This window comes from Solea senegalensis, linkage group LG14 (assembly GCF_019176455.1).
Source record: "Solea senegalensis isolate Sse05_10M linkage group LG14, IFAPA_SoseM_1, whole genome shotgun sequence".
Classification (NCBI taxonomy): domain Eukaryota; kingdom Metazoa; phylum Chordata; class Actinopteri; order Pleuronectiformes; family Soleidae; genus Solea; species Solea senegalensis.
Genome location: NC_058034.1, coordinates 24708381 through 24721872, shown reverse-complemented (window position 1 = coordinate 24721872; position 13492 = coordinate 24708381). Strand labels below are relative to the sequence as shown.

The window sequence follows — 13492 nt, the reverse complement described above, 5'->3', positions numbered from 1 at the left end:
CAATCACCTGATTGTATGTATCATTTTCCATTAGCCCAGGAAGAGTCTTTTATATTTATATCATATTTGTACAGGAGCTCACGATGGAGAAACATACATGATACTAACTGAAGGTTACATACATGGAAGGGCAGCTGTGGTGAAGGATATTCATCTGCAACAAGTAACTTCACCAATCATTTTAATGTCATTTCACGACTCACATCATAGAACCTTTGAGCAGTTTGCTGTCGTCCTTTAACTCGCGCCCCCTGTTTTTTGAGGCCGATGTTGGGGTTTTTGTTGCAGTGTTTCCCGGCAGTCACGTTTGTGTCAGATAACAGGAGCCTATTACAAGATCGCTACAGATCTGACCAATTTCCCCCTACAGGAGACATAGAGAGTAACGCCTCCTCCTCACACTTTCTCCCTCTTCTCTCTTTTTTTACCAACCTCACCCTGGAATTTGAATTTGCAGATAATAGGCTTTGACTTCTGGCTGCACGTTTATGGGTCTTTTCATGTTATCAGCTTAGCTCATAGCGTGGAGCTGAAGAACACAGACTGCGAGTGACAGGCCAGCCAGTCAGCAAGGCGAGCCTGTCAGGATCTCTCATACACTAATGATTTCCCTTTAGTCTATTTTCTGTCTCATTGGCCGTTTCCTTCAAAAACAAAATTGCTCATTTAAATTCTCATGCCTGAGGCATTTTGGTCTTCAAATATTGTTGGAAAGTGAAAGGATTAGGCAAAATATGCTTTTTTAAAATGTTAATATATTTTCTGGTTCACTTTCTCCTCTGAGGCCAATTAGGGAATTTCTGCTGGCTGCATTAATGTCAAACTGACATCCACAGCTATAATTACACTGTGCTTGAAACCTAACTTTCACTTGTGGGTAGATGAGTGTGCCTCACAGTGACACAGAGACTCACTCTGCCAGCTTTTGATCATTTAATCATTTGCTTGCTTTCTTTCTCTCTATCCTCCCTCGCTCGCTGATGATTTTCACCTTTTTTGTTCTTTTCTGTTGCAAAATGCAGCATTGTGTTACATTATTCACTGCCAGTGTATTTTTTTTTCTTTGGGGGCAGTGGCTTCATTGTAAGGCTGGTCTATATATATGAGCTGTATCAGGATATAGAGCTGCACACAGGTTGCTTCTCTGGGCTAATGAAAAACTCTTCTTTTGAGGAAATAAAATATACAGTATACTGTTTATGATCTGTTAAAAAGTCTTTATTAGTAAACTCAGGCCTTCATCGGGGCGACACACCGAAAGTGAGGTGCAAGCAGGAAGTACATAAACCAAAGACAGGAAGGGAAATTGTATGAATATAAATTAAAAGTCTTTTTTTTTTTTTATTGACCTGATCCTGATTCATAATTCGTAAGAAAAAACATGTGTTTTGTTAAACATGTTCTTAAAATGTTACTAGTTTTTTAACTTTTGCCCAAATACATTGTGTTTATTGAACTGACGCATCAATCCAGATTGATTGAAGTGTGAGATGTCTCTGGAGCCATTAAACTGAAATATGTGAATATGTAATACAACTAGTGCTGTCAAACGATCAAATATTTAATCGCGATTAATCACATTAATGTCATCGTTAACTTGCGATCCAGGCTGCGTTGGAGACGTTGGAGAATCGCACAGCGCTCGCCATCGAAAGACAATGTTGTACCCATTAAATGTAAACCCATAGAAATGTACCCACTGAAATGGTATGACACAAATTGACAATTGTCCACACAATAATTACGTCTTGACCATTTATTTGCATGAATAAAAAGCTAAATCTTGTGGTAAAATTGCAAACATAAAAATTAGCATTCTTTTTTTTACATTCTGAAAGGAATCTGTGTGAAAATTGTACATATTTGTATAACTAATTCACTTTGTTCCCTCTCTGATAGTCAAAGGGTTCATTTCTGGCATCTGGAAGCACAACACTGTACCAGTGAGGGAACGTTGTACACTAATGTGTACCTTTGGGTTCTTGAGTGTGCAGTTAGCCTCTGACTGCTTGACAAAAGTGATGCCAATCAACTTAATGAGCCAGTGATTGTGTTGAATCTCCATAACCACATGTTGGACACAGTCAAGCTGTTACAAGATTTGCTGTTACTGGCTCAGGGGGGAAATGAAAGAAAGAGAGAGAGAGAGAGAGAGAGAAATCACACAACACACTTTGACAAAGTGTTCACAAACGACCTCGGCTATCCGTAATGTCCATCGCCGCACCCCCTTCTGTCTTTTCCTCCTTGCTCTGTTTGCCTTGCTTGACCCTTTTTGCTTGGGCTCCAGGTAATAGGAAATGGCACTGACCCCTCCTGACTCCCCCCACGATTACCTTCGAAAGCGTGAATGCGGTGTGGAATCACACGTCAGGAGACGAGTCGTAATTATTTTTGCGGTGCCATCAGCATGGATCAATCACTCAGGGAGGCTGCTATAGTGGAACGCCGCTCGCAGCCATGGACGGAGCCAGCAGCGACCCTCTTTGACTGACAGCTTTGGTAATTAAGCGATTGTATAGACCTCTCCGACTGTTACAACAACCTTGTCAGGGCCGGTCTGCGTTTGGAGTGTGCTGAAATCAATGTGTTCTCCTCTCCCCAAGCATTTCTGATCGTGTACCTCGCAGAGGACGAGGGAAAACGCCAGCTCTTGTGCAGCAACATTGGTCTTTCCTTCAATATTCGTCACAGCTGTGTTAAATGAACACTTTTCCACACAACAGTGCATGATTTTTGGGATGTTTCACTCTCATGAGACTCTAATACTCCACAGCCACAGCTCGCCTCTTCTTCCTCTTTCATCACACCTTGAACTCTGTGGCACAGAATAATTCTAACCTGCACTTTACATTGAACTTGAATGTCACATGTTTCATTACCGCGCGAGTGGGAGCGACATGTAGAGGTCGGAATAATCTACTTTTCGTCCATCCTAAATGTCAGTTCACTCCTGCGATGCAACCTTTAATTCAAAAGTACCCGGGATGTCACACAGAAATGGAAAAGAAGAGAATGTTTCTCCCATTTGCTCGTCCTCCATGTGATGATCACTAAATGTGCTTGTGGAAGGAAAGTCATTTGCCTCATCTGTCGCTACGTCCATACCAGCCTTTAAAATATGCTACTACAATAGCATATTATCACAGTAATTGATTACTTTGTTAAGTGAGAATAAATGTATTTATAATATCTTCTTTATCCTGCACGTGCTCCTTCTGCTGATGAAGCCCAACACATGTGACAATCCAAACTTGGGTTTGTGAATAATAACTAATAATAAGTAATGCTAATTACCAATAACAATTGATAGCTAACAAAAGTAATAACATGTTCATCTCTTGGATGAACACAAAAGTAATTGTCCTCACTCTTCTTATACCTTTGGAGGAGACTGTAAATGTTTAAACCATGATAATATAATCTAATGTTGTTAATGTTGTTCACAGTGAGAGAAATAAAATTTGTTTTCCAAATCCTTCTTTTTGCTGTCGTGATATTATCAGGTACTCAGTCGTCCGTATCGGCAAGTACTCAAATTTAAGTGAAGGTATTTGTACTCAGTCAGAAAAACAAACTTGTTGCGTCTATTGATGAACAATAACGATCAATAACTAATGGTAAGTAGTGATAACTAACAATAATTAAGGATAACGATCAATTGCTCATGACAATTAACAATAGCTAATGATCTGAGCCCCTCCCCCTTCTGCTGCTGTATATAATCAAAGGCTCCCTCAGGTCATGTCTGATAGTTTTGCTTGACAAAGCCTGTTTCCAGGTGTAAGACAAATATGTTAAATGGTTTAATTACACACTGCAGCGTTGAAGATTTGTATTTATTTTTTAGAGGCAGCAAAGTTGACCTTTTATTTAATGCAATGACGTGACAACTGTTGTCACAATTGTACCTCCCCTGTTTTTAACTGTTCTGCACCAAAACATACAATATATACTGTTTTTGTACCACGGTACCCTTGAGGTACAATACATCTCTGAACTGATCTGGTCCGTACACATATATGAAAAACCAGGTCTCAGCACTCGTCCAGTCCTCTGAAGTTGAGATAAGCCAAAATGTCCTCAAGAATAAAACGCTTGTGTAGCAGAGACCCTTACTCTAACCTTAACCATCGCAACTAAAGGCCTATTCCCAACCCTTAACGTAAGTCTAAGGTAAACACACACACACACACACACAGTGTGTGATGTTTGCTTGAGCAGAAGGTCATTGTGTGCTGTGTGTTTCTTTTTCATCATGTAAAGTTACAGGAGACTGATTTGCTGGATCCTAACATGGCTCGTGGATTTGAAAGGATCTGCTTTTCCTTTTGGTAAAGTGAAGAATGGAGAATCTATAGGTTTGACAGCTTCATGTGTCCTTTATTTCCTGCTCAGGGAAAGAAAACATCCAGCCATAATCACATCCCTGCCTCTGACTTTTATGTATTGACAGAAGTGACACCTGAAATCATTGATCAATAGTGAGTGACCTGACCATCTGTCAGAGACGCTAACGCAGCAGCTCTCTATGAGCCCACATCTGCACCTGACACTTTCATCATGTATACGGTTATACTTACGTCTAAATTAGTGTCTAATGATTAACACGGACGACTTTGAAAAGTGTCATAAAAAGATATATTATCGCAGGTTGACTGAGTCAGTCTTGTTTGTGGTTGAGAAGGTGAGTTTTTCATTCTCAGCGTTCATACACAGGAACCACTTTAGTTGATTTAGAGAGAACCAAACATATACAGAGAGAGACCACGGAGGGTCATGTGAAACTGACATGGTGTTTCTCTTTTACCTCCTCCTTCTTCTTCATGTTTTTGTTGTTATTGATCCTCTTTTTTTTGTTTTTTTTGCCTGTAGCAGCGAGTACTGACTCTGACTCTGTTTACTGTGTATTTGTGTCGTGAGAAAGAAGCAGGTAACAAACCATTTTCTTCTTCCTGCTACTTTGTGGTCATGGGGTGTGCAGAAAGAAAGGGATTTGTTTAGATCCGGGAAAAAGTTATAATCGTATGTACTTTTAATTAATTTCTATTATCTAATTATTATTATTTATTATAAGTTCATTATCCTCATCTACATATTTCCAACTGCTTCTTTTCCCAATGATCAAGTGAACCAATCACGTGGCCTTTAGTCGTGAAGACATGGTCAAGACAAGCTCCTGGAGGTCAAGAATAAATGTGATTTAAGTGATTCCAAGTGTTCCATACTGGGATTTTAACTCACAACCATCTCTAGAGTTTACAGAGAACGGTCAGAAAAAAGGAGATGATATCCTGAGATTAGCAATTCTCTGCTGAAGCTCAGAGAATGGCCACGGTTCAAAATGATGGAAAAAACAACAACTTATGAATAAATTGTACCTAATTAAGTGGTCATTTGGTGTGTTAGTTGTAATACACTGATGATATATATAGCAGATTAAATTACTGTAAGGCCCTTGTGTACTGTGCATACTGAGAAAACTAAAATGCGACCAAATGTATTTACTGCAGTGATTCTGAGTTGTATTATTATTTTATTATTATAAATAAAGTATATTAATTTAAACATATACATTTTTCACATTATGCCAATCAATGAAATTGATAGAAATATTATTGCTCTTCTCGCCCCTTTTTAGTGTCAGAATGAATCCTCTCATCTGCTGCTTTTCAAGGCCTATTTTTTTAATTCACTGATTTTTAATCCTCTCTCTGTCTCTCTCTCTCTCTCTCTGTCTCTCTCTCTCTCTCGACATGACCCCTGTGTGCCCTCCTCCCCGGTCTAAGCGCGCGTGTCTCCGCTCTCCCTCCTTGTAAAACGCCGCGACACACAGGTCGCCAGCGGTGAAGTGAGAGCCGCCGCAGGATCAATATGTTCCCAGCCACAGTTTACACTCTCCTATCATCATCATCACCATCATCATCATCAGTATCGTCTCCCGCCCCTCCCCGAGATGATGCCCCTAACTGGTAGCGTTCAATGCGCGCGCGCGGCCCCTGAAGTCGACAATAAAATAAGGCCATCGATTATTGTTGGTGTTCGGCGCTGATGAACGGGCGCGCGCACATTGACTGACGTGTTTAAGCATCGTTTTGATCTGATCCGAGCGATTTGTCGGAATCAGGTTTGAGTCAGAGTCTGATCACAGGCTGCTCGTGCTGGACCACAGCTGATGATGGTGATGATGATGATGTGTGTGTGTGTGTGTGTGTGTGTGTGTGTTTTACCTGCAGCGTCACACATATGTGGTTAATATATGAAGTATGATGTAATAAACATAGATCTGATGTTATATTGTGACGTGAGGCGCAGTAAAGAGCAGAGGAGGCCGCGGTTTTCTGTTTGCTCTTCTCTCCTGTAGAATCTCGCTCTGTCGCCGCCTTGTGTTCAAACTCTGCCTGGAAACAAGAGAAAGAAATCTCTGCACACACACACACACACACACACACACTCACTGTTCACACTCAACACAAATAACAATCAATACAACATTGTTTTTTTTGTTTTTTTAAATACTATATAAAAATCTACACATTTATGATTTGATTATTTAATGCTTAATGCAAAATCAATTTCCCCACACGTCCCAGTTAAAAATGTGTCTCCTTCTGATTGATTTGACATTTCATTCTGTTCAATAGATTTAAAGCGACACACACATGTCGCTAATTCATTACAGTTGAATGTTTTCTTTTAAAATGTTAGAAATAAGAAAAAAAACAGCGAACAAAATAAATGTTTTTGCAACAAATACAATCATTTAGCGTGTTTCTAAACAATTGAAATATATGTTATTAAATTACGTGGCATTAAACAAATTATATATATATATAATATAATATATATATATATGTATACATATACAGTGTCTATATATATATAAACAGTTTACTGCATTTGGAAAACAGAAGCAGGAATTAACCGATGTAGCGGCGCGAGGAGCAGCAGCATGAAATCCTCACCCTCACACTTCACACCTTCATCATCAGGTCTATGTCTATTATCAATCTGCAGGGGGAAGGGGGGAAGACATTAGACATTTAAAATACAATAAAACAAAATAAACGAAACGAAGAAAAAACGAAAAAAGAAAGTCCTCCACCAAAGTCCGAAAGTGCGAAGAAGAAGAAAAAACCCTGAAATAAAACGATACATTAAGTTTATACTTTCACCTCTCAGTTTCCAGCAGGAATCAAACCCTCACTCTGCTGCTGCTGCTGCTTGTTCTTCTTCTTCTTTTCCGATTCCTCTCCTTCTTTCTTTCCTTTCAAAAAATCCACGTCAGTGGGGAAAACGTGGTAAAAAAGTGCTGGATTTCCAACTCCTGCCTTTGAAACGCTCATTAGCGCCTCATAATGACTTTACTAATTAGGATGACACGGTTATTAACAGGAGGCGCCGTCATGACATGACAGTCCCTCTGCACTTATACACACACACACACACACACACACATACATACCTGCAGTTCTCCACGTGTCTCCCTCACATTTAAATCCACAACCGGCCCTGCACGTCACGTCATTTTCATTTATTTTAGCGTTTCGATTGAAAACTCTGTAAAGTTTAAAAACTAAACGAATACATAAAAGTTATGCTTAAATGTAAACAGATGAAGAAGGTCATTTATCCTACCATGCTGCTGCCACTCCTGATTTCTTATATATATATATATAAAGCATTTTTTTTAATTCCTCTTCTTGGGTGTTTTGTCTCGCTGATATTTCCCAGAACATGTTTCCAGTTTGAACGTGGCCTTAAAGCACGCGCGTATTTTCTTTTTTTCCCCCTCGTTTTTCCATAAGAAAAAAAAAAAATACTGAGAATTAAAGTGAATTCAAGTGTCTGGATAAAGAAACAAGTCCCTGATTGGTGAAGTGCAGCACAGCCGGTCAGGATGCAAACCAATGACAGGAGGAGGGAGGGATGGAGGATGGAGGATAGAGAGAGAGTGAGAGAGAGAGGGGAGAAAAGGCGTCTTGTGTTTATTATTAAGGAGAAAATATTAATCCCCCCGCATCTCTCTCTCCCTCCCTCCCTCCCTCTCTCTCTCGCCGTGGGCCGTGACGTCAGTGTAGGAAGTCATTGTAGAGCAACACTGGAGCGATTAGCAGCTAAAAAAAAGAGAAAAGAAAAAAAGAGGGGGAGTGTGATGTTGGAGGAGTGAGCAGCAGCAGCAGCAGCAGAAGCAGCAGCAGAGTGTATATCTCCTCTCAACTTTTAACACAAAGTTCAAAATCCACGCAGAAACTGAAGAGGGACGCGCGTGGACGGCGACGACGCAGACTTTTTGTTTTTTTTTTAAATTTGCACTCCTTTTTCCTGCGTTCCCTGAATGTAACATGTTTTCTGGACCATAAATCTCCTTTAAACGTGGATTCTGGGTTTATTTATTTATTTATTTTTAAAAAAATTACACTTATTCTATTTTTGTATTTGTTTTGGTGAGTTATTTTGTTTCTCGCGAGGAGGAGAAGCTGCATTTCCCTCGCGGTTGTTATGAAGACGTCTTCACTGCTGCTTTGTTAACATGGAAGGATCCAGCGGCTCCAGTTTTGGGATAGACACTATTTTATCCAGCAGCGCTGCCGCTGCCGCCGCCGCCGCCGCCGCCGCCTCTAATAACTCTGTAACTGGTAACTGTAACGGTAATAACGCGCAGGTGCTGATGAACGGAGGGGACTTCCAGCGGACAGCAGCGGACTTCAGGAGCCGGGAAACACCGTCACCATGCTCGGACATAGACACTGTGGGAACTGCGCCCTCCTCTCCCATCTCCGTCACTATGGAGCAAAGCGCAGAGCCGCATCTGGTGCAGGACCTTCAGCATCACCTCCACCATCATCACCACCACCTTCACCAGCCGCCGCTCTCTCCTCCTCCTCTGTCTCAGCAGCAGCAGCAGCAGCCGCTGGCCGGAGCAGGAGCAGGTGGAGCAGGAGGAGCAGGCTGCGCCCCGAGGACTGCCACCTCCTCCTTCCTCATCAAAGACATTTTGGGCGACAGCAAACCGCTGGCAGCCTGCGCACCTTACAGCACCACCACCACACTGTCCTCCTCCACGTCCTCCTCACCGCCTCCACCTCCCCACCACCACCACCACCATCACCTCCATCATCACCACAAACCAGAAAGTGCCACGGCTCCGGACAGCGGCTTCAGGCCCAAGCTGGAGCAGGAGGAGAGCAGGAGCAAGCTGGACAAGAGGGACGACATTCACAGCGAACTGAAATGTAACGGTAAGATAAGAATCTGAGCCAGAAGCGGAACTTTCAGCTTCCGTGCATCCAAGTTTGTGACTTCTGCGCGTGATAGCAATCTGAGTGTAAAACAGGTCACACGCAAAAAGTGTGTGAACTGTTCCTTTATTTACAAAACAAAACAGCTGAGAAAGTGTAGGTTATAAAAACAAACGCATGCAGAGCAAGAAAAATAAAGGCCACACAAATCACAGCACATGGTCAGGCTTATTTTGTTTATATACTTATTAAATGATATATTATTGTAGAGTGAATACATTTGTATTCAATGTACTTAGTTGTTTTTATGGGTTTTTGTTTTTAATAATCGGCATCACTGCAGTTAATATAATTGTTATAATGGCAATACAGTAGAGCAAAAAACAAACAAGCAAAACAAAACAATTTCTTAATAAAGAAACACTATATATATATATACACGTTATGTGTCTTATATATATTATATATTATGTTCACATACAATTATTTACTATTTGTGTTTTCATATATGCATGTGAAAACTGCTGTAATATTTGACCTTTTTTTATTATTTGATTTAAAATGATGCTTTACTCAATTTAATCCTAATTCAACCAGGAAAAATAAATATAATTGTGATGAGTGAACTTTGTTTTCAAGGGAGGGGAAACCTAAACAAAACACACCAGTTGCAGATTAAAATAACAACAACAACAAAAACAATAATTAATATGAAAACAAAATAAATAATAAAAAAAAATATCCCGAATTACATTTTCAGTGCAGCACATTTGTCACAATCATCATATTTATTTTTATATATTTACTGGACCTGTGTTTGTTCTATATTTCACTATAGGAAGTCAAATTGAGCTCAAACATGTGATAATAAAGACAATAAAAACATCCGGAAACAATACAAATAATGAGAAAAGGCAGCAACAATTACGCATTAATTAAAGCACAATAATGACAATTATAAGAAAGATAATAATAACAAAGATAATGTTAATAGTAATAGCAGAAATAGTCTGATTCCTTGAGGGATACAGGTTCAGTTTCTTTTATTGGTGTAAAGTCGATGTGAAAACAGATGTAAGCCGTGATTTTCCCGGTGCGCGCGAGCCTCCCTAGTGGGTCAATTAGAGAGATTATTGTTGTTCCTGAAGGAGGAGGAGGAAGAGGAGGAAGAGGAGGGGTGGGGGAGGTGGGTCTGCGTTGGGGGGGTTCAGCGTGCAAGTGAAAACCTGCTACAAATAGAGATGGATTGACATATTGATTTGTCGTTTTTTTTATATATATATATATATATATATATAAAGAAAAAAAAAGTTGAGGTGTCAGATTCACACACACGTTTTCTTGTGTTGCTCAGATTCACGTGTTTCTCTCTGGAGTTTATACAAGTTTGTTTTTTATTATTTATTTTTTAGTTGCTTGTGTTGCTGATCATTATTATTATTGTTGCTATTATTCTTATGTGTTGCGGCCTCGGGCTCCAGCCTGCAGGTTTTAGTTGAGTCTTTAAAAAAACACGCACGCACGCACGCACGCACTCACTCACGCACGCACCAGCACCAACCCTCCCGCCTTGTTCTGTGCTCAGGGACTAAAGAAGAGGGAGACCGGGAAATCTCCAGCAGCAGAGACAGTCCTCCGGTGCGCTCGAAAAAGCCGCGCAAGGCGCGCACGGCCTTCACGGACCATCAGCTCAATCAGCTGGAGAGAAGCTTCGAGAGACAGAAATACCTCAGCGTGCAGGACCGCATGGACCTGGCGGCGGCGCTCAACCTGACCGACACGCAGGTCAAGACCTGGTACCAAAACAGAAGGTGGGTCATCGTCATCTCCATCATCATCATCCTCATCATCATCATCAAACGACACATGAAAACCTCAAAACACTTTTAGTTTGTTGTACTGTAAAAAAAATCCAAACACGTGCAAATGAAATGGAAAAACATCCCATCAGATACTATATTATATATATATATTATAAATAATACTGTATTTTATATGACGTTATAAGAGACCATCGTTTTTATCTGAGGCTGTTGAAGATGCTAAATAATAATAATAATAATAATGTTGTTTTTGTTTTTTTTTACGAAATTCTCATGTGTTTGACAGTCACGTGTTATGAGTTTTACTATTCTGACCCACGTGGATGAACACGCGTAATTATGAGTAGAAAACTCCACATGGGAAAAAATAAAAATCCTAAACTTGTCAGGTATTTGTAGCTTGAGAAAACATCAGATTTGGATTTAGAAATGTGTTTTTACACAGTTGGGACTGACGTGTTCACAATGACGTGTTTTTATGATTATCTTTTCATAAAGGCCTGTTGATCAAATTGTGTGATTTATTTAAATGCTGTTGCTTTTGCCTCCTCTTAATGTCCTTTATTTTTTAAAAAAATCTCCAATTTACTGGATTTTATCCATCACTTCTCACATAGTGGAGCACATGACCTGCATATGATCACGCACTTAACCTCAGACTATATTTTCTTGATGTTACTGTACATCCCTGCGCCTTTTCTGTGCCTATATAATTAAACCTGCTGCCTACAATCATCAGTGAGCCAATTAAAGAGGCGTTCAGGGACACGGTGATTGAATTATTCATTTGTTGTATTTTGATGGGATTTTTTTTAATCGTTATTCTTCTTCTCATTTCCAGGACGAAGTGGAAGCGGCAGACCGCGGTAGGACTGGAGCTTCTGGCGGAGGCAGGAAACTACTCGGCCTTACAGCGAATGTTCCCGTCGCCGTATTTCTACCACCCGAGTCTGCTGAGCTCCGTGGACAGCACCACGGCGGCCGCGGCGGCTGCGGCCATGTACAGCAGCATGTACCGGACTCCTTCCACGCCGCACCCGAGCCTCCAGAGACCGCTGGTCCCGAGGGTGCTCATCCACGGGCTGGGGCCGGGGGGGCAACCGGCGCTCAACCCGCTCTCCAACCCGATGTCTGGGACACCGCATCCGCGATAAACAAGCAAACACACACACACAAACAAGAACAACACAACATAAACAACTATAAACAAACGAAAAGGACGCAGGACGATGACCGGACCTGGTCCAACACGTGACGATGCGACGAACTGCACCGGAACCGAACTGCAGCAGGACTTTTTTTTTCCTTCATCCTCAAATGAAAGAGACATAAAAAAGACGGTTTAAAAAAAATTAAGGAGCTTTTATTTAACACTTAGGCCAAAAACAAAAGCCTAATAAAGACTTTGATTCTGGCTCCGGAACCAACGGAATCGGAATCGGACTGGACCGAACCGAACCAGGCGAGAGGACTTGCTCATGTCTGATTGTTTGTTTGTTTGTCTTTTGTACAAATACACTTACATTAGCAAATAAACTTATAAAGTTTATTAGATGGAGAAGTGAATGAATAAAGAAGCAAATGATACGAAAAAAATGGAACTCGCAGACGCTTTTCTATTCCACAAATTTGAGTCTAAATTTTAAACAGGAAAAAAAAAAAACATTAAGACATTTAAATAGTAACTCATGGATGTTGTTATCTATTATTGATTATCAACAGGGCACTGCATTATTACAAGGTTATGTCAATTAAATCTTCCTTTCTTATTTATGGATATAGGAGCGAAAACGTCTATTCAGACACATAATAATAATAATAATTATAATATTAATAATAATATTAACAATAATAATAATAATAATACAAGTGGTGACCCCGGTTTGCTCTTTTTATTGGGGTGACATGATTTTTTATGACATAACTGGATCAACGTAAACAATTAGCTATCGGAGCATATGGTGTTTAAATGGAAGGATGTTTAATTTATTTTTCTTTCCTCTGAGTGGTGATCACAGAGCGGAGGTCACTGCCTCCATGTTTCCTCTCCGTCTTCGGCGCATACATATGGATGATAACGCAGCAGCTGATCGGTGCCGGTGGGTCGTGTGTGCGTGTGCGTGTCTCTGTGTGTGTGTGTGTGTGTGAGAGTGTGAGTGTGTGTCGGTGTCTCGGGTGTTTCGCTGGGAATGCGGCCTTGGCTCAGCAGCTGTTCTCTGGGAGCAGCAGCAGCAGCAGCAGACAATGAGCCTGAGTTTCTCAGCGTGTGAGCGAGAGCAGGAGAGGAAGAAGAAGAAAGAGGAGAGAAGAAAAGGGAAAGAAGGGAGAGATAATCTGCTCACAGTAGCTCTTGGTGTGAACTTGTTTCTGGAAGTTTTAGGATTCATTTATTCCTTCAAATTTAACAACAAATAGCACCTTTTTTTT

General features: G+C 40.6%; 1 protein-coding gene across 2 annotated transcripts; it reads left to right on the top strand.

Moving 5' to 3' along the window:
* The first annotated feature begins 8156 nt into the window (after positions 1 to 8156).
* On the top strand, positions 8157 to 12661 carry barhl2 (BarH-like homeobox 2). 2 transcript variants are annotated; one of them, XM_044043307.1, is made up of 3 exons: positions 8157 to 9242; positions 10837 to 11053; positions 11907 to 12661. In XM_044043307.1, the coding sequence occupies exons 1-3, from the start codon at positions 8534 to 8536 to the stop codon at positions 12217 to 12219; spliced, it is 1239 nt and encodes a 412-aa protein (XP_043899242.1). In that variant the 5' UTR covers positions 8157 to 8533; the 3' UTR covers positions 12220 to 12661. The 2 variants fall into 2 exon arrangements, with proteins under 2 accessions (XP_043899242.1, XP_043899241.1); XM_044043306.1 differs by having other exon boundaries at positions 10828 to 11053.
* The last annotated feature ends 831 nt before the right edge of the window (positions 12662 to 13492 follow it).